Source organism: Lagenorhynchus albirostris, chromosome 9, assembly GCF_949774975.1.
Source record: "Lagenorhynchus albirostris chromosome 9, mLagAlb1.1, whole genome shotgun sequence".
Classification (NCBI taxonomy): Eukaryota; Metazoa; Chordata; class Mammalia; order Artiodactyla; family Delphinidae; genus Lagenorhynchus; species Lagenorhynchus albirostris.
The window spans coordinates 1,568,829-1,588,846 of record NC_083103.1 but is presented as its reverse complement, the minus strand read 5'-3'; the positions used below and the strand labels follow the sequence as shown (position 1 = coordinate 1,588,846).

General features: G+C 66.9%; 2 protein-coding genes across 3 annotated transcripts; both read left to right on the top strand.

The window, feature by feature from the left end:
• The first annotated feature begins 7,821 nt into the window (after positions 1-7,821).
• TH (tyrosine hydroxylase) lies at positions 7,822-14,781 on the top strand. 2 transcript variants are annotated; one of them, XM_060160922.1, is made up of 13 exons: positions 7,822-7,911; positions 9,340-9,555; positions 10,343-10,517; positions 10,786-10,874; positions 11,098-11,165; positions 11,462-11,512; positions 11,897-12,042; positions 12,132-12,267; positions 12,391-12,460; positions 12,967-13,023; positions 13,216-13,311; positions 13,613-13,746; positions 14,622-14,781. In XM_060160922.1, the coding sequence occupies exons 1-13, from the start codon at positions 7,822-7,824 to the stop codon at positions 14,779-14,781; spliced, it is 1,488 nt and encodes a 495-aa protein (XP_060016905.1). The 2 variants fall into 2 exon arrangements, with proteins under 2 accessions (XP_060016905.1, XP_060016904.1); XM_060160921.1 differs by having other exon boundaries at positions 7,822-7,926.
• Positions 14,782-17,271: 2,490 nt separating this feature from the next.
• Positions 17,272-18,086, top strand: INS (insulin). The gene is made up of 2 exons (XM_060160920.1): positions 17,272-17,458; positions 17,941-18,086. The coding sequence occupies exons 1-2, from the start codon at positions 17,272-17,274 to the stop codon at positions 18,084-18,086; spliced, it is 333 nt and encodes a 110-aa protein (XP_060016903.1).
• Positions 18,087-20,018: the final 1,932 nt, after the last annotated feature.

Below are 20,018 nucleotides of genomic sequence, written 5' to 3'. Positions count from 1 at the left end.
CCCTGAGGGGCACCCCTGCCCCCGGGGGAGGAGTGGGTGGGTTTGGGGTGTCGAGAAGGGGCAGGGCCGGGTAGGGAGCCTGCAGGGCAGCCAAGGAAGGAAGGGTGGGTTTCACGGGCCAACAGTCCCCCCCAGCCCCCACCTTGCCACCTGGAGCCTGACTGCCCCCCGAAATTCTCTCTTTGTTTCTTCGTTTAACAGAAGCGTAGGGCCCGCCGTGTAGGCACTGGGGAGGCCCAAGACGACCCTCCAGGCGGGGAGCCCCAGACTTTCACTAATTAGTCACATGAAGAAACAGCAAAGTCGCAGTAAGTGCTGCGATGGGCCTGGCGTCCAGGAGCTGCGGGGTCCAGGAGCATCCCCGTGTCTGGGGAATGGGGACGCCTGGAGAAGATGAGGGCGGAAGGGTCCCAGGCCCTGTGCTAGGAGGGAGGTCCTGGCCACCCTCTCCAGGTCCCCCCTTCAAGGGCAGCGGCTGGGCCAGCGCTGTCAGTCCCCTGCCCGGCGTTGTCATCCCCTGTACAGGTCTGGTCTCTCCGGGGGACAGCTGAGAGGAGGGCTTTGTCAGGATGGGGCTAGGCCTGGCCCCAGAGCTGCAGAGGGAACCAGGAAGGCAGGACGCACTTGGTGCAGAGAGCGGGGACTCCCCAGCCCACAGAGGCTGCCAGGGACCAGGGTCTGCACACCCCACGCCCCGCTCCCAGCCTGGCTTCTCAGGGCTCTTGGAGTGTTGCCGTGGCCTCCCCCAGCCTTGGTTTTCTGAGGCTCCTCAGGGCTTTCCTGCCCGGGGAAGCAGACAGACAGACAGACAGAAGGGCCCAGAGGAGCCCTTACCCCACACGAGGGCTTTCCAAAGCGCCGAAATCTGGGGAACTTTCAAGAATTTGGAAATCTCTCCCAGAAACCTTGGAGCGAGGGGAGATGCCCCCGAGGTCCCACCTCTGGCCTCCCGTGCCCCTACACCCTGACGTCCAGCGGTGCAACCCCTGGCCACTGTCTCCCTGGAGAGTGGTGGGGTCACCCTTCCTCCCCCACTCCCTGGCCATGCTGGGTGGGGCCAGGGTCTGCGAGTGACCCATTCAGGACTCAGCCTGGGGGGCTGGAGGCCCTAGAAGGTTCACACCTGCATCGTGATGACCCTCCACGGGTCTCCCCCCACGACTATGAGACCGCTGAAGGGAAGGGGCCCCGGTTCAAAGGCTTGTTGGACAAGCGAATGGATGGAGGGAATAGACGCATGAAAGCGGCAGCCTTTCCGCCCCTACAGGACCCTCCCCGCCGGGGGGCTGGGTGGGGATGGGCAGCCTCCGCTTCTCGGAGCTCTGCGGGACCCGCCCCTGGTGTGGAGACCCAGACCTCATGTGATATTCCCAGAAAACGTGGGCTTCGCCCTCTATCCTCCCACATAGGAGGAAGCTGGTGCAGCCTGGACGTGTTTATATTATAAAACACGAGCTCGAGATCAAGGTGGGCCAGCTCGGTCTCAGCTGAGCTCATCCTGGGCCCCAAAGTCATCAGAACTAAGTAATCGCACATAAGCCCTGTCTAAATATCACGACTAGCTGGGTCAGCGGCGTGCGGCCTGCAAATGTCAGCGGGGGGCGGGGGCCCTCCAAGCCCGGGATCAGCCAATGGCACCTGGAAGGAGTGCGCCCGCAGCCCCTCCCGCCCGAGACCCCGGCCGGCACCTGGCAGAGGCGCAGAGGATTACGCTGCCGGGGCCCTTCTTTCAGACCCGCTGGTTCCCAGGATAGGATGCCAGCAGCAGCGGAGGCGGGGCTTGGACGGAGCGGGGGACACGCATCTGGGTCCAGACCAGGAGCGGGGGGTGAGGGTGGCAGGCAGCCCCAGGGAGAAAACTGCCCACCGCGGGCCCAGTGGGGGGGCGAGGTGTAGGGGAACCAGCGAGGCCCCCATCCAAACCCCTCTCAGTGGGCAGTTGCGTGCGTGGCTTTCTCCCCGAGCCTCAGGCCCCCCACAAAGGCCCTGCCCTGCCCGGGGTGTGGTGCTGTCAGCTTGGAGACCCAGCAGGCCACATGCCCTCTAGCTCTGGGCTCCCAGAGCTAGAGCGGGCAAAACGCGTCTTGGGAGCTCAGACAGAGGGTAATACAGACGTTTGCTGCCACGCTGGGTCTGGGTCTAGCAGCGTTACTGAGTCTCCTGCAGGGTCACAGCACTTCCTGGGACCACCTGTTCTGGCAGGAGATGGGCATTGCTGCTGCCGTAGGGTCCTGAAAATGTCAGTGTTGGGGGGCAAGGTGGGACCTCAGAGCGCTTCCCGGGCCTCACTGAAGCAGGAGTATGGGGAGGGGCTGCACTGCCCTCCCCACGCCGGAAGGAAAGGTCGTGAGGCCGTGCGGGAGGGGAGGATGGGATGGGGTCGGACACAGAGCGGACCTCGGTCCCAGCCAGCTCCCGAATCCCAGCCCGGCGGCAGGAAGCACTGCGGAGGCCACCTGTGGGCCCAGGTGGACACAGGTGGACACAGGTGGACGGGCCTTGCTTGGCGCTCCCGGCGGGCAGGGCCGAGGGGGACCCGAAGACGCTGGAGCCCTGGAACAGCCAGGTGAAGCAGAGTCTGGGGCACTGGCCGCCCAGATGTTCAGCTGAGAGATTCAGCTGGTGTGGTCTGGCCACACTGAGCACAGCAAGGCTGTCCCCTCCCACGTTTCGGCCACTGTACTTCTGTTAATGCAGCCCAGGGCCACGATGTGGGGAGAGTCAGATGCCGGAAGCCATGCTCCCCCTAGAATGTGAGGGCGGCTGGGTGGGTGGAGACGGGGGATGAGGCAGCCCCTCACCATCAAGGGCCCTGGGTGCCCCAAGCGGCCACAGGGGCGGGTGACTGGGACCCGGGCCCGTGGCACCGGGGCTGGAGGGACACTGGTCTTGCAATTAGACCTGATTGCTGTCACAGCACAGCTGCTACAGGCTGCCCGGGAGAGACTAATGAGAACTGAACGTGGCCCTTATTGCTTTGCTCCGGCTAATTTGTCAGAAGACTGAAAGGGCCAGGTGGGTGGGGGCCCGCAGGCAGGCTGAGTCACTGGCATGGGGGCAAGGCAGCGGGGTCTGCAGAGGGACCCCCAGGAGCCAGGAGCACCTGTCAGGAAACTGGGGCCGTGGCTGTGACTTGGCGTGAGGGTCTGGAGGGACACAGAGCCAGGGGTCACCCTGTGTACCACCGACCGTGGCTGGTCAGGCCTTCTAAGCCCCTGCTGCACACCACATGCACACACTCACCACACACTTGCACAAGCATCTGCGTGCATACATGTTCACATGCACACGCACACAAACAGACCAACAGAGCTGCGGCTGAAGCTCCCCATTGCGGGTCCCAGGCCTGGCGGCAGCATCTCAGCTGCTGGCCCTACCGCATCTTCCGTCTCTGCACCGCAGTGCCCGGCCCAGGCCTCCCCGTGCCCAGCGCTGGACAGATGTCTGCTGCAAGGATCCTGGGATGGGGACGCTTGGGAAGGTGTGGAGTGCTTCTCCAGAAGCCTGAGGGCACCGATGTCTGGTGCCCAAGGGACCCGCGCTCCCACTGCTTGGATGGGAAAACAGAGTCTGCAGCACAAGAAGCTAAGCCAGGGCCCCCCCGCCTGCCCCCCAAAGGGGTCTCCAGCACGGGGCCAAGGGCCCAGCCTCCTGCCAAGGGCAGGTCCCACCCACGAGGTGACAGTGCTGACGGGAAGGGAGCTCAGAAAAGGGGCAAGAGGGAGGTCTGCCTGGAGGAGGAAGGGGCAGCCACCGGGCCTGAGGGCCTGGCAGGGGAAGGGAGCCAGGAGGACCCCGGTGGGGGTGGGAGTGGGGTGGGCACTCTCTGAGGGGGCAGGGGGCACGTGGCCCGCTCAGCCGGCGCTCCCCTGACTTCCAAATGCCCAATTATCCTGAGCGCATCGGATCGACCAGTGGGGCGGCCGGCTCCTGGCCCGTCTCGTCGACCTCCTCCACCCGCCTTCTCGCCTCTGCTCCCTCCACGTCCTCCTTAGGGCTAATTGCTCTGACATTTCAGCTCGGACAGGCCTGTGTGTCAGGATAGCATAGATCTGCTTCTCCGAGTCTGAAGGGAGCTGGCCAGCTTTTTCCCTGCCTGTCCCCAAGCACGGGGCCCGGCAGCAAGAGGACTGGGGCCCAGGCTGGGCGAGGCTGGAGGTGGGCGGCTCAGGCAGGACCTCTGTCCCTGATCCCCGGGGCGTGTGCTCTGTGGGGCCCGTGTAGCTGCCCCCGGCAGAAGGGGTGGGATGCAGCCCTCGCGGTCCCCGGCCGCCCCTGGGACCACAGGGGCCCGGAGACGGCCCAGGCAGCGGGACACTCTGAGTGCCCCGAGTCCTCGGAGGTGTGTGTCGTGTCTGTGTGTGTCATGCAGCTGTGTGCCCTTCCCAGGACACACACGATGCCCGCGCACAGAGGCCACCCTCGGACATGACCTCTGACCCCCGGATTGCCAGGAGCGTTTCCCTGACGTTTGCTCGTGGTTTTGACGGTGGGGCCCTGCGGAGCCCCGGGGTGGAGCAGCGCCCTGCCCAGCAGCCCTCTTGAGGGGGTCTGGGGAGGAGAGCAGGGGCTGGGGGTCCCACGGTGGGAGAGGCGGCGCCTGGGGGAGCAGCCTGAGGCCTCGGAACGGCCCTGTGGTCGTGAGGCCGGGGGCCGCAAGCTGCTTACCCTGCCCCTGCCCCGTGCCAGGCGCCGGCTTGATGCCAGGCGCGGGCACACTGTCATTATGGGCTATTACATCCTCTGGGGGCCTCGCTTGTTGAGAGAGAAAACACTCCAGCTCAGCACCTCCTAATTGCCTGGCAAGGCGGCTGTAATTACTCAGCGTGACTGTGGCAGAGGGGACTGCCCAGGGGAGGGGCGCGGGCAGCGAGGGCTGAGGCCCAGAGTAGGTGGAAGGACGGCAGGGGCTGCCGGAACCCAGGCCTCACGCCACCTCCCTTGTCCTCTCACCTCCGTGCCCGGCCCCTCCTCCCAATCCACCCCCAAACCCAGCCCTCGGTGCTCGGCCCCTTCCTCCCCTGTGGACTGTGTCCAGGCCACAGGGCTCTCTCATGCCTGACCTTCCCCCGTGGGTCCCCTTCCAGCCCTGCCCTCCTCGGGGGTGTCTGCCTGCCTGGCGTGCGTTTGTTAGGTTTCTCCCCTTGGGGCCTGGGGCCCTGAGCCCCCTCAGCCCCTGGGATGGACACCACTGGGTCCCTGAAAGAGCCACGTCTCAGGAGATGGGAAACCTGGGCTCAAGACTCGCTGCGTGACCCAGAGGAACACTCACCTCAGTCTTCCCATCTGTGGAATGGGTCTATGAAGCCCGTCTGAAGGCAGACACTGCGATCACCTGGGAGGCCCAGGGCAGAGGGGACCCTCGGCGGGAAGGAGACCAGGGTACAGAACCAGGGGAGAGGATGTTAGCGGGCTTGGGGCGCCCTGGGTCCCCTCACCAACTGGGGTGGAAGAGGGTGTAACACACAGTGCGCGGTGGGGAGCGCGGCTAAAGGAAAAGGGAGCACTTCTGTGCTCTGGGGGCCCCAGAGCTGGGCCCAGTCCAGCCAGCCCTGGAGGGGCAGGGGTGTGGGAAAGTCTTCCCAGGATAGATGGGCAGATGGATGCGTGGTCAGGAGGGGACCGCGCTGCTCACTGAAGTGTGTCCACCAGCTTCCCGCCTTCAGCTCTTGCCTGGGGTCTCACTTGGGGGTTGCCTGGCCCCAGGGCAGACTCAGAAGTCTGGCTCCACACGGCTTCCACGCAGGCACCGGCTCAGGGAAGCCAAGGGATTAGAAACAATATTTGTTATCGGTGGAGATATTTGCCGAAAGGTTAAATCCACAGCCGGCAGTGGAGGCCCGCGCTCCTCCTGTGCAGTATCTAGCGGATGTGTCACCCCCCTGCACGGGGCCCCCTCTGAGCACATGGGCCAGCCACCGAAGGGCTGGACCCATGTCACCACGGGGTCTCCAGCAGCCCTCCCAGAGGGAGACACGTGAGAGCCCCAGGGGGCTTCCAGGGGGAGCAGGGAACCCGTCCAGGGCTGCAGCAGACCTGATGCTGGGCATGGAGGCTGGCCACCCCTGGGGACCATTGGGCACTCAGGCAGGGCAGATGCGGCCTGGGGCAGTGGAAGCCCACCGCCCTCCACGTCAGCCCACAAGGGCAGAGCCAGCCCCGCCTTCCCCACTGGGGTCTTGGGCAGCTCCTTTTAGCGCCATTTAGGGCTCACAGCCCTGTGGAACCTCCTCTAGGCTGGGCCCTGGGGGCAGGGGCCACTGAGACATGTTCTCCAGGAGCCCAGAGTCTAGGAGATGAGACAGGCCAGGCACGGGGATGCAGCCATGGGCCAAGCCAGCAGGGTTCTTGCTTTCAGAGAGCAGAGGAGGGGGAGGTTAATATCAGGGGCAAGAAGGAGTAGGCATTGCAGAGTGAATGGTAGCTGAGCTGGTTTTGTGGGATGCATAGGAGTTCGCCAGGAGAAGAAAAGGGTGAGGGGCAGTATTTCAAACAGGGTGTCATGAAGTCCAAACCCTCCTTTAGCAGGAAATGGGGATGGTTGGGGGTGAGATCAATAGGGTGGGTGAGGGGAGGGGGTCACTCAGGCTGCTTCCAGAGAGCAATGGGGAGCCATAGAGGATTGTAGAGCAAGGGAACGGCATGGTCAGACCACATCTGGGGAAGGTCCGGGAGGAGAGGGGTGCGGATGGCCGCTGTGATGAAGAGCGGGTGCTCCTTTGGGGCATGAGGGCTGCCGGGGATGTGGATTGAGACAACATGGTGACCAGCTGGAGCTGCCGGGGGCCTCATACCTTTCCCAAAGCTGTGCCTGAACGTGGGGATGGGCCAGGGGGTGGGGTAGACAGGGCAGGACTCACGTCTGCCTGGTGCCAAGGCGGGGGTTCCCTCCGGGTCCCTGGTCGCCGGGGTGGGGGCACCGCCAGAGGAACAGCGGGCATGGAACTCAGGAGAAACTCTGGGCTGGGGTTGTCCCGGGACCCGCATGGTGCCAGGGACCAGGTGAAGAAGGGTTGGGCCACAGGGACTGGGCCTCAGTGCTCAGGGATGGGCGCATCCCTGAGGCAGTGACACCCCAGCGGTAAGTGGTGAGAGGGCCTTGGGGGACGCTGGGGGGTAGGGGCGGGCCAGGAGAGGGGGAGAGACGGCCATGCAGGAGTGAGTGGGACAATTGTTAGAGAGACTTCCCTGACCCCCGCGTCCCTCATTCTCCTGCACCCTGGAGGATGTGCCCTTCTGGAACACTCTGAGCCATGCTGGATGTGCCTGTGGGGGGGGGGGGCAGATAACATTCCCGCTGAGGACATCTAACAGGAACGTGCCTCGGGACCCTGCTGGGAAATTTGGTGAAGTGAAGAATCTTCTGGAAAAGCGAATTGCCTCCTGACATCTGAGGTCTGAGCCTGGCTTTCTGGACCGATGGCCACCAAAAGTCAGGGTTTTGTGTCACGAGCACGGTGGGGTGTCCAGAACTCCACCCCCCCGTGTACCCGCCCATCACCCGGCTCGGGTGTGGGCCGAGGGGCCTGGCTGCACCCAGCCCTGCGGAGCACGCCTGCCGGAGCCCGGATGATTCAGAGGAAGGGCCGGGCGCCCGCCTGGGTGCCTGTGACGGTGGATGCAATTAGATTTAATGGGACAGAGCCCTTTCTCCTGCGTCTCCGTGCTCCTCGCCCACCCCACCTCCCTCAGGCGGCAGCAGGAGGGGGACGCAGAGGAGGTGGGAGGTGGAGGACCCAGAGGGGCTTTGACGTCAGCTCAGCCTATAAGAGGCCGCCCGGCAGAGGGCTGTGGAGACGGAGCCCGGACCTCGCCGGCATCATGCCCACCCCCAACGCTGCCTCGCCGCAGGCCAAGGGCTTCCGCAGGGCCGTCTCCGAGCTGGACGCCAAGCAGGCCGAGGCCATCATGGTAAGAGGCAGGCTGGTGCCCACGGGCCGGAACGAACCAGAAGCCCAGGGGTGTCCCCTGAAGGCTGGAGGGAGGCTCCAGGCTCAGGGTCCATATGGACGCCCTGGACCCAGGCCTGGCGTCCAGTCCTGGCCGCAAACACCTCCCCTGCCCGGACTCCGTGGGCAACCCCTGTGCCCGGGCGTTTGAATCTCTATGGGTGGGTCCTGCTGGACCCAGTGTGTGTGCAACAGTGTCCCGGGCCCTGCAGCAGCTCAAGGTGGTGGGGGGCACTGGGCAAACAGGGGTGCAGGCCCCAGTTCTGCTGAGCTGAAGGGAGGTCTGAGCTCCAGGGTGATTCCCATCCATCCCCCGCCCATCCACCTGTCCATCCACCATCCACCTGTTCATCCCTCATCTACCTGTCCGTTCACCACCCACCATCTGCCTGTCCATCCACCACCCATTCATCCATCCATCCAGCTGTCCATCCATCATTCACCCATCCACCTGCCACGCATTCCATGTCCCACGTGGGATCTCCTGTCTTGAAACCCACCTCCCCTGTTCCCTTGTCCAGCAACCCTGGGCCTCCCTGACCACCAGGGATGGCCCCCAAGGCCTGGCCCCCCACTTGGGAGCCCCCGAGTTCAAGGGAGGCTGTGCTGGGAAGACCCGCTGGGCCACCCCCTCTCTGAGACTGGAAAACTGGGGGCTTCTTGGCCTGGAAGAGGGTCTCCAGCTCGTCCTCAGGGATGGCCTGGAATAATCAGCTCCCTGCAGGTTTAAAACGGCTCTTGTTTATAGAGCTTTAATGGAAACACGGGCTGGGTCCTAGAAATTTAATTTGCAGACACCATCTCAGGGCACTGGCCGTGGGGTAGACAGCGCTCACCCCAGGCCCCTGGCTCTGTCCACACCCCGCCCACCGTAGAGTGGGAGATCTGGGGGGGCTCCCCCGTGGCCCCCTGCCATGTTCCAAGACCCAAGAGCACCAGAAGCTTCCTGGAAGTTCAGCCGCAAATGATGAGCCCCAGACAGGGGGCTGCTTCTCTACTCCGGCCGGGGGTGGGGGGGGTGGGCAGACGCACAGACCCCGGGGGCTCATGGTCTCGGGACCGGCTGTGGACAAGGTGTGGCCAGGGCCCCTGGGCTGTGAGGCAGGGCTGGGCATGGGGCCATGAGGAGAGGTCACTCCATGGGGCCAGACACCATGTCCCCTGGCCCTGCGCAGCCCGGGGGGCAGCAGGGCAGCTCCCCAATCAGCCCTCGTCACCTAACCCGGTTAGATGTGGCCTGAGGGCACAGACCACCCTCAGCCGTGGCTCCCAGCGCCCTCCCTGTCTCCCTCCCCCACTGCGGCCCCCGGCAGGCGCGACGCTGGAGCTGGGTCCCAGGTCCTGTGGGTCTGGCTGAGGGCAGGGGGAGCTGGCGCATCTGTCCCCACAGTCCCCACGCTTCGTCGGGAGGCGGCAGAGCCTCATCCAGGATGCCCGCAACGAGCGACAGAAGGCGGAGGCCGCCGCCGCCGCCGCCGCCGCCGCTGCCGCCGCGGAGCCGGGCGAGACCCTGGGGGGACGGGCCGGGAAGGCCGCGCTGAATCTCCTCTTCACCCTGCGGGCCACCAAGCCCCCCGCGCTGTCCCGGGCTGTGAAGGTGTTTGAGGTGAGGGAGCACAGGGGGCCACGTGCGGAGGGGGCTCACAGCCCCTCGCCACACCCTTCTGTTCTCAGGAGCTCCCTGAGCCCAGCCCCCCGCCCTCCCCCGTGCCCAGCACCTCACCCTGGGGGCAGGTGGGTGTGGGTCCCCCAGGGCAGCCGGGGATGCAGGGCCCCCCATGCCCGCCTGGCCCTGGCGGGGCTGGGCTCATGTGACAGCTGATGGCGTTAGCTGCTGGACCCCAGCACACGCGCCCAAATGACATTACAGCCGACTCCTCCCAAGCTCCCGTGTGGCCCGAGGGCCTCGAAGGCTGAGGCTCCCTCGTTGCTGGGTGATGGGAGCTGCAGGGGAGTGCACCCACCCCTCCCCCCGCGCTCAGTGTTGCTTGGTGGGGGCCTGAGCCTCCGGACCTGCCCGCAGTGGGATCAGGGCCCCCCCCCCAGCCCCGGGTGTCTAGACGTCTCGGACGAGGCCACCAGGGATGGAAATCAGGCTGCCTGGGAGGAGGCCCCACCCGAAACGCTGGGTCTGGGGGACCCTGTGACAACCCCTGTTAGACCAGCTAGACAAGAGCCGTTTTCCCAGCTGAAAGCTGTCCAGGCGGCCAGCAGCGGGCCTGAGTCTGGAGAGCGGTCTTGTGGGCTGCTCGCTGCCGGCGTCCAGGGCAGGGCAGGGCGGGCCGACCCGGTGCCTGCTTCCCAGCGCCCTCGCCTCCCCCTCTGTCTGTCTCTGTCTCTGTCTCTGTCTCTCCATCTCTCCCTCCCTCTTTCTCCCTGCTTTGGCTCCTAAGACATTTGAAGCCCAAATCCACCACCTGGAGACCCGGCCCGCCCAGAAGCCGCAGGCAGGGGGCCCGCACCTGGAGTACTTCGTGCGCTGTGAGGTACCCAGCGCCGCCCTGCCCACCCTGCTCAGCTCCCTTCGCCGCGTGGCCGAAGACGTGCGGGGCGCTGGGGAGAACAAGGGTGAGGCTGCCCCTATACCCTTGAGGGCGACCACGTGACCCCGAGATATCGGGGTGCAAGGGGTCCCACAGGGGTACCCCAGTGACTGCGTGCACGGCCTGGGGGCGCCCTCTCTGCTGGCTCCGGCCCTCCCCAATCCCCCTCGTCTGTGTCCGGGCCTGTGTCACCTCCAGCCCCCCAGTCGCAAGTGGGAGGCTGTTTCCAGGGTGGCCCTCCCACCACAGCCCAACACCCAATCTGGTTCTTCTACCCTCCTTCCTGCGTGCAGTCCTCTGGTTCCCAAGGAAAGTTTCTGAGCTGGACAAGTGTCACCACCTGGTCACCAAGTTTGACCCTGACCTGGACTTGGACCATCCGGTGAGCCGGGGCCCCGACCTGCTCCTGTACTCATGGCTGGGGCGGTGGGCGTGCACCCCGGCTTGGGACGGGGTGTCTGTTTGCCTCCGGCTCCTGGTGGAACCCTGAGGTTTGGCTGGGTGCAGCCGCCAGGCACCCGCCGGTATCACAGGTCACGTCTGGGCTGGGGGCATGGGGAGGGCTGGCGGGCTGCGGTGGCTGATGGCGTCCACTCTGCCGTCAGGGCTTCTCGGACCAGGTGTACCGCCAGCGCAGGAAGCTGATTGCTGAGATCGCCTTCCAGTACAAGCAGTAAGGACCCCCCTCGGGACCTCATTCTCTGAGACCCAGACCCCGTCCTGCGGCCTCACACTAGACCTGGGTGGGGGGAAGGGAGGGATGCCTTTGTCACCAATGCCATCACCTTCACTGTCACCATGGTCACCGGTTCGGGGTCCCCAAGTCAAAGCCGAAGAAACGGAGGCACAGAGCAGTTAAGCAACTTGCTGTGGCCACACAGCCAGGGTCGCTCAGCCCAGGCCCTTCCTGTCCACCCCCCACACGCCCTCCCCGAGGGGGCCTGGACTAACTGCTGACCCCCTCCCCAGAGGCGACCCTATTCCCCACGTGGAGTACACGGCCGAGGAGACTGCCACCTGGTGAGACCCCATGATGGCAGCTGGGGAGGGGCGGGGTGGGGAATGAGGAGGGCCCGGGAAGACCCCCAGAACCCCTGCGTGGAGAGTGGTGGCCTCCAGAGGACAGACCAAGTCCGGGTGGAGGAGGGACTTCCCGAGGGCCCCCACGGTCCCCTGAAACCCCCCAAAGCTGCAGGTGGGAGACATCCACTCCCAGTGGCCAGCGTCTTTGGGGCCAGGGAGAGGCCTGCAGTGTGAGGCTGCCTGGGGTCTGCAGGGGGCAGAGCAGAGCGCCCACGGGAGGGGCTGCCGGATGCCGGGAGGGGTCTGGGGCAGGAGGCGGGGGGGCCAGGTTGGGAGTGGGGGGCACCCGGCCAGCCTGAGCCCCCCCTCCCCCACCCACAGGAAGGAGGTCTACACCACGCTGCGGGGCCTCTACGCCACCCACGCGTGCCGGGAACACCTGGAGGCTTTCGAGCTGCTGGAGCACTTCTGCGGGTACCGGGAGGACAGCATCCCCCAGCTGGAGGACGTCTCCCGCTTCCTGAAGGGTGCGCCGCTGTGGAGGCCCCGGCGGGAGGGCCTGGGGTGGCAGCCGGCGGCCCCACCCGCGCTGACCGCCCACCCGCCGCCCTTGCAGAGCGGACCGGCTTCCAGCTGCGGCCCGTGGCCGGCCTGCTGTCCGCCCGGGACTTCCTGGCCAGCCTGGCCTTCCGCGTGTTCCAGTGCACCCAGTACATCCGCCATGCCTCCTCACCCATGCACTCCCCCGAGCCGTGAGTGCCCAGCCCAGCCCGCCGCGGGGGCCTGCGGAGGACGGGGGCCGGTGCGTGCTGCTGGGGGAGGGGGGCAGGCTGGCCCCGGCCCCCAGCCCCACCCGCTGTCCGCCCCCAACACAGGGACTGCTGCCACGAGCTGCTGGGGCACGTGCCCATGCTGGCCGACCGGACCTTCGCCCAGTTCTCCCAGGTGTGTCCTCGAGGCCTCAGGAGCTGGGCGTCAGCCGAGGGGCTGGGGGGCGGCACCTGCGGCGATGGGCGCTGCCTGCCCCTCCCCACCCCCAGGCTGGATGCCGCCCACACCCGGGTCATGAGACTTCAGAGAGACTGCATCGTCTTGGAAGAGAGGGGTGGGCGGGCCGTTCTGGGAAGACCACCTTGGAACAAAGACGGGGAAGAATCCCTTCCGGAGGGTCAGGGGATCACGGTGCGCAGAGGACGAGCTGGGGGCGGAGTGCCGCGGCTTGTGCTGCCACCTGCTGGCTCTCCCAGGAACGGCAGGGAGCGGTCCTGGGCCCCTGATGGATCCCGGGAGCGTGCCTGCGTCCCAGGAGGGTCCCTGCACCCGGGGAGGGTCTCTGTAGTGCCCAGGAGGCCCCTGGAGGGGCTTCAGACAGCCCCAGCACCCTCCCCTCACACAGGCGCCCAAGCCATGGTGAGCTGAGCCTCTCCCCCTCAGCTCTCCCTCCCCCACAGGACATCGGCCTCGCATCCCTGGGGGCATCGGACGAGGAAATTGAGAAGCTGTCCACGGTGGGTTCTTTCCCCTGCAGGACGCTGGGTCCAGGCTGGGCCCTCCTGTCCAGGCTCCGGTCTCCGCTGCGCACGGCGTGGCCGCCCGGAGCCTGGCTCACCTCTGCCTGGGCGGTGGGTGCCTGGGGCCATGGTCAGTGGGGAATGCTGTGCTGTGGTCTCTCAGCTGACCCTGCCAACTGCCCCCACCAGCTGTACTGGTTCACCGTGGAGTTTGGGCTGTGCAAACAGAACGGCGAGGTGAAGGCCTACGGAGCGGGGCTGCTGTCCTCCTATGGGGAGCTCCTGGTGAGATGCTCCCCGCACGCCCCAGGAAGGGGCTGGAGCCCGGGTCCCCACGGGGAGGGCGACCTTGGCCGTGCCTTCTGAATTCGGGCCTCCCAGGAGGCTGGGGCTGCCCTTTTAGGGGGGCCAAGAAAACTTGTCCCTGCCCGTCCCACTCACACTGTCCCCAGGCCTCGGGAGGACCCCCAGTGGAGAGGGGAGGGTATGAATCCACACCCAGAGCCCACCGTGGAGTCAGGCCAAGGGGCTCCAATTCCCTCGGGGCCCTGAGATCCACCCCCCCCCACTCCCGGCCTCCCGCCAGCATTCCCTGTCTGAGGAGCCCGAGATCCGGGCCTTCGACCCCGACGCAGCGGCCGTGCAGCCCTACCAGGACCAGACTTATCAACCTGTCTACTTCGTGTCTGAGAGCTTCAGCGACGCCAAGGACAAACTCAGGTAGGCTGAGACCCCCACCGTCTCCCTGAACTGGGAGCGCCAGCCAGCAGGCTGGGCGTCCGAACCCACTGCACAGTGGAGAAAATTGTGCACACCTAGGTTACAGCACCCCTCCCGCAGCAGGACCCCCAAAAAGTCTGGGGTGGGGAGACCTGCGGGGCTGGTGGCCACATCAAGGCCAGGCCAAGGCCAGGCTCTGAGGAGGTGAAGCTTGACTTTGTAAGACGGATGTGCGGGGTCCTTCCGAGTTCCATGCCCTCTGAGCAGCTGGGGCCGTGTTGGGGACAGAGGACAAGGGCCGGGGTGACTGAGGGCCGGGTGGGGAGCCTGGGGGTAGCAGGGAGTTTGCAGGGCTGGAGGTGCAGTGACCAGCATTCCCCGGGGGGGAGGGCAGAGCCCGATGGGGCCCGCCAGTTCGCCCTCGGAAGGGGCCTCTTTCCAGCCAGGCTCCTGTTGTCACCGGGGAGATTGAGGCCCAGGATCTATATGCCTGCAGTGGGGGTGGGGTGGGGGCTGGATACCACACACAACCTTGGGGACAGGGATGCAATGGACCCTGCGGGGCGCACGGTCTGGAGACCTTCCTGCGGGAGGAGGCCTGGCTGAGCCTCGGGAAGGAGCAGGGGGGGCTGGAGTGCCTCGCAGAGGCTCGCTTGGAAAAGGCCCGTCCCTCCCTGCCGTAAACAGCCCCCAGCCCTTGGAGGAGGCCTCAGTCCCCCATCTTGTCTGGCTGGTTGGACAGAATGAGCTCTGGGGGCGCAGGCGGCTCTGAAAAGTCCCGGGAGCTCTGAGGCCGCTGTGACGGAGACCCGGGCCCCCACCCTCGGGCTCATCCCCACTGGGTGACTGAGGGTCCCTGCCGGCTCCCCTACCAGGAGCTATGCCTCCCGCATCCAGCGCCCCTTCTCCGTGAAGTTCGACCCATACACGCTGGCCATCGATGTGCTGGACAGCCCCCACGCCATCCAACGCGCCCTGGATGGTGTCCGGGACGAGCTGCACGCCCTCACCCACGCCCTGAGCGCCATCAGCTAGACGCGGGACGCCACCCCGCAGGCCCCCATAGGCCGGCCCCAGGTCTCCTGGCCTTCCCCCCGCCGGCCCCGGCCCCCGCCCACGTGAAGGGCTGGCTCATAGGGCACCCCGAGAGCCCGCCAGAGATCCCCCTGCTGGAGGGCACCCTGTTGCCCCGCCCACCGCTTGCCAGCTCTGCTGCAGGTGACTTTGTGCCGTGTGCTGCCCATGTGCCGTGTACCACCTGCTCCCATTCTCAATAAAAGAAAGAATCCCTCTGGGTGCCTACCCGGCTGTGTCTGTGTCTGTGTCTGTGCACCGGGCTCAGCCCGCAGCCCTGCGCCCCTCACATTCTGCCCCATCCCTGCTCAGAGGCTCATCCGCTGCCTGCCCCCTCCTCCAGGCAGCCCCGGGTCACCTGCTCGCCCACGGGAGCCCGTCTGTGCTGAGCCACCAGCAGCTCGAGGGCTGAGGGGGTCCTGGCTGAGCTGTCCCGTCTCTGTGGGGTGGCAGCATGGAGGTGGGGGCCTGGCCTGCGTTTGCGGGGGCAGGGCTCACAGCTGTGGTCTCCTAGGCAGGGCTGCAGGCTGGGCCCTCCCCGCAAGCCCGATGTCCCCACTAGGAGGAGGACGGGGGTCCAGGGGCCAGCCTGTGAGAGCAAGCAGAGGAACGGGGTGGGGGGGGTCCAAGGCACAGCTGCCTCTGATCCCCGTACCCCACCCCACCTAAAGCAGGACCTGGGAACGCAACCCCCCCACCGCGCAATGTGTGCTGATGGAGGGTTCAGCTGAGCTGGCCCCTAGGCAACCTCTCTGGGCCTCAGTCTCCCCTGCAAGGGGGGCGGGGGGCTGGATTCTGGGCTTGGTTTACTCGACAGGTCTGGACCTGGCCCTCCAGCTAGAGCCCCCAGAATCCTCCAGGTTTGGCCCAGCCCAGGGTGTCCCCTTTCCCACCCTGGCCCTGGCCCTCGGAGCAAGCAGCCTGGGGCTTCCTGGGAGGTGGCTGGCTCCTTACTTCCTGCAGGAGGTAGACACCAGCCCATCTTCCAGGCCCTGCTCTTTTCCTCTGGTTCCCCCTACCTCCCCCTCCCACCACCAGGACCCTGGCTCTAAGCTCTTAGGATGTTAATCCTGGTAAACTCCTACTCATCCGTCAAGACCCTCCTGGGCAAAGCCTTCTGTCCCAGCTCTCCCTGGTGGTCTGTCCTTCCATCAGTTGCACCTCAAGCACCTTGTCTGTGACTAGCCCTCCTGTACCTGTGTCCCTTTAGCCTGTAAGGCATCAAATGGAACCACTTCTGATGGTTGTGAGCCCCACTGAGACCCTGGGGAAGGGCTAACGGCCGGCCTCATTTCCCTCCTGCCCTCCTGGGCCCTGGGATCTGCCCTCCCACCGCGGACTTCCGTCATTCAGCCTTCCACCTTGCACACCTCTCTCTAAGAGGCCCCCAGATCTCCCCTGGCCTCCGGACATCATGGCGCCCTGGGAAGGCAGGGTCCAGCCCCTTCCTCGGTGTGGGAGGCTGCTAGGGTCCGGGCCTCCCTCCAGGGGCCTGTCCAGGGGATTGGAGGGACCACAGGGTCTCGGCGCAAATGGCAGCCAAAGGATGCAATGGGGACGAGGGGCCGGTCTGAAAGGGGTCAGCACGGGACGATGGGCGGGGCTCTAGGAAGAGGGATGGGGCCCGAGAGGCCGCCTCGGTGGGGTGTGGCGGGGCCCCACCCACGCGTCCTGTGGCCCCTACATTGAAGGTGAGGAACAGGGGCCGGCCTCAGGGGCCTCACGGCTGCAGGTCCCTGAGTTCAGCCCCCTCGGCAGTGCCCCAGGGAGCTGGGGGTGTCAGCGGGCCTCAGCGCTGGGGTGGGTGAGGCTGGGGCCGTGAGCCAAGGAGACGCTCCCTCACTGCCCACCCATGGCCTTGGACCACCTCTGGGGCCCCGAGGGCAGCCCCAGGGACAGCGGGCAGGGGTCCTCTCTCTTGGCCACACTCCCCGGACCAACATGGAAGATGGGACCCAAGCGAGGCCGGGTGGGGTGCGGCTCCTGTGGAGGCGTTTGCCCCCAGCTGTGAGCGGGGACAGCTCGGCATTAGGTCCCTCGTTAAGACTCTAATGACCCGGTGGCCCCGAGAGGTGCTGACGACCAAGGAGAGGTTCCTGCAGACCCAGCAGCGGGGAAATGATCCAGAAATTGCAGCCTCAGCCCCCGGCCATCTGCCACCCGCTTGAGGCCCTAATGGGCCGGGTGGAGGGGTCGGGGCTATAAAGCTGGCAGGGCCCAGCAGCCCCCAGCCCTCGGGACGAGCTCACTCGAGGTGTCGGCAAGCAGGTCTGTTCTGCGGGCTCTGCGTCCGCCCGGGTCCGGGCCGGCCCCAGGCCCGAGCGCCGCTGCGCGGCAGGAGGGCGTGGGCTCCTCTCTTGGAGCGTTTGGGGGTGATCACCGGCTGGGGGCCCCGGGCGCCCCCTCGCTGGCCTCACCCCCGCCTGTCCCCCAGGTCCTCGTGCCCCCACCATGGTCCTGTGGCTGCGCCTTGGGCCCCTGCTGGCCCTGCTGGCCCTCTGGGCGCCCGCCCCTGCCCGGGCCTTCGTCAACCAGCACCTGTGCGGCTCCCACCTGGTGGAGGCGCTGTACCTGGTGTGCGGGGAGCGTGGCTTCTTCTACACGCCCAAGGCCCGCCGGGAGGTGGAGGGTCCGCAGGGTGAGCCCCGCCGCCCCGGTGCTTCCAGCTGGTACCCGGTGGGAGGTCAGGAGGGACTTTTTTAAAAAGGAAAATGATGTCCTCTTGGTCACATCCTAAAGGTGACCAGCTCCCTGGGGGTGAGCCAGGGGGACGCCTGAGGGTGGGCTTGCCCCTCCCCCCTTCCCTTCTCGTCCCGGCCTTGCCCAGCACCCTGGCCCCACTCTCTCCCCTCCCCACCGAGGGCAGCTCCAGGGAGGAATCTTCTGAAGTGAGTCAAGTCCTGGGTGCCCATGGTCTCGGGGTGATGTGTCGGCGATGGGGGTGCTTGTGGGAGACGCCCCGTCACCCTGGGAGAGGGCCCCGTCCTGGGCGGGCTGTGGGGAGGGGGAGGGGGCGGGGAAGGCCCGTGATGGGCGCCAGGGCACCTGTTCAGGGTCCCGCTCCAGGGCCGGGCAGGGTGGGCAGGGGAGCGCCATCTGCCTGACCGTCTCTCCCCGCAGTGGGGGCCGTGGAGCTGGGTGGAGGCCCCGGTGCCGGCGGCCTGCAGCCCCCGGCCCTGGAGGGGCCCCCGCAGAAGCGCGGCATCGTGGAGCAGTGCTGCACCAGCATTTGCTCCCTCTACCAGCTGGAGAACTACTGCAACTAGGGCCCGGCGGGCACCCCCTCCAGGCAGGCGGCCCAGCACCGCTCTCCCCGCACCCCTGACGGTCAATAAACCCCCTGAACGAGCCCTGCTGCTGTCGTCTGTGTGGCCTGGGGGGCTGAGGCGCTGCTGGGGGTGGGGGCGAGGAAGGCCGGCCCACCTGTTCAGGCCCTGGTGACGGGGGTGGGGGGGGCCCTGCCCCAGACCCCTCTCTGTTCTCTCTGCGTCACGCACTGGCTGCCCACAGGTGTGCGGGCAGACGGGCACCAGGGCCCATGGCAGTACCCCCCAAGGTGGTGAGCTCCTGTCTTCGGGGGCCCTGACACCCCACTCCTCAGTGCCCCACTGCTGCACGGGGTGGCTCCGTGGGGCACCCGCCCAGGCCGCTGCCGGTCACGCCAAAGAGCCCAGGGGTGCCTGGGCTGGTCACAGCCCGGGAGGTCAGAGGGTGACCTGGCCGTACCAAGGCCTGGCCAGCCTGCCGGCCGCCCAGAGACCAAATCAATCTGCAGGCTTCCTGAAGGCTCCGCCCGGGCCAGGGCTCGGGGTGGCCAGGCTGGGGCTGCTGCCTGGGCCCCGGGCGCCGCAGACCACTCAGAGGCCGGCCTGGTACCCAGCCGGCTGGGCGGCCCTCCCTGTGACCCCGAGGCTCTCACCCCGGTCCCCCCACCCCAGAGGAGACGCTGCAGGCCCCCAGCAGGCCCCGCCCCTGGAGTGGAGGCCAGGGCTGGGCAGGCAGGTGGATGGCCGGACACTGGACCCGGAAGAGGAGGGGGAGGGGGGGTGGCCAGGGTGAGCGGCAGGCTGCCCATGGGATCACCCAGGCGGCCCATTAGCACGGGTAGAGGCAGGGGCACCCCGCAGGAGCTGAGGTATGTGGGTGCCCGAGGCCGGGCTGCATGCAGCTGGGGCTGGGAAGTGGGCTGGTTGGAGTCAGGCTGCCCTCCAGGCCCTGCCAGCCAGTGAGACCCTGGGGACGACTCGGACGCTCCCCCTCCCCCTCAGGAGCCAACAGACTCTGTGCAGAGGGTGGAGGCCGTTGGGGTCCCGGGGCAGGCGGGGCCTCCCGGCCAGCAGGACTCTCAGCGCGGCTGGCGCTGGGTGGGGTGGGGGCTCGGGAGAGGAGTCCACCAGGTGGGGAACGCAGCGGGTCAGGGTGTGACGTGGCCCTCGCGCCCTGCCTGGGCTGGGGCCTGTCTTCCTTTCCCCTCCTGAGACCCACTGCCACTCTGAGGCCCAGGATCCGCCCGCCCCAGCCGCTCCCACCAGCCCCTGGGTACCAGCGGATGTGTTTTCGAACAGTTGGGGTAGGGGCCCTCCATACACCCAGCAGGGACGGGGTCACGGAGGGAAGGAGAAGCGGCTGCCCAGGGCCGCCAGGGCCCTGGGGGCGAGGGCAGGATTGGACCCAGTCTCCTGCCCGGCACTGCCCTGGGCACTGAACCCCAGGTGCCCCCGCTTCTGGACCCCCCCCACATCGCCCCACGGAAGCCAACCCGCAGACCTGGGCTCTGCCACCCAACCCAGGCCCAGGCTCCGCCCCTTCTGGGAACTGGAGGGCAGACCTGGCCTGCCCTTGGGACCTGGGCTCCACTGGCCCATGCGGCTGGCGGTGGCTGTCAGCGGTGTGCAGGCCCGTGTGTAACCCTCACGTGGGCAGTGGGGTCCAAGTGCTGAGAGCAGCCCCCCCCAACACGTTCCACTCCCTCACTGTTGCGTCTTCCGTGTCGCACTGTCACGCCTGCCGTGGGGGGCGGGTGTGTGCTGTTTGCCCCTGTGTTCCTAATGGGGAGACTGAGGCTGGGGTCAGGCCCTCTGGTGCCCACCCACTAAGGACACTCTGCCTGTGTGGCTGCCTCCAGGCTGTCTCCCCGGATTGCATCTGCTCCTGGCACGGATGAACTGGCAGCTCCACCTGGCCATTGGGGCTGTATT

Coding starts and splice junctions, on each gene's coding strand:
- INS (XM_060160920.1), top strand. CDS start 17,272: ATGGTCCTGTGGCTGCGCCTTGGGCCCCTGCTGGCCCTGCTGGCCCTC. Junction 17,459..17,940: donor GGAGGTGGAGGGTCCGCAGG/GTGAGCCCCGCC, acceptor CTCTCCCCGCAG/TGGGGGCCGTGGAGCTGGGT.
- TH (XM_060160921.1), top strand. CDS start 7,822: ATGCCCACCCCCAACGCTGCCTCGCCGCAGGCCAAGGGCTTCCGCAGG. Junction 10,875..11,097: donor ACCTGGACTTGGACCATCCG/GTGAGCCGGGGC, acceptor CTCTGCCGTCAG/GGCTTCTCGGACCAGGTGTA. Junction 12,043..12,131: donor CGTCTCCCGCTTCCTGAAGG/GTGCGCCGCTGT, acceptor CCGCCCTTGCAG/AGCGGACCGGCTTCCAGCTG.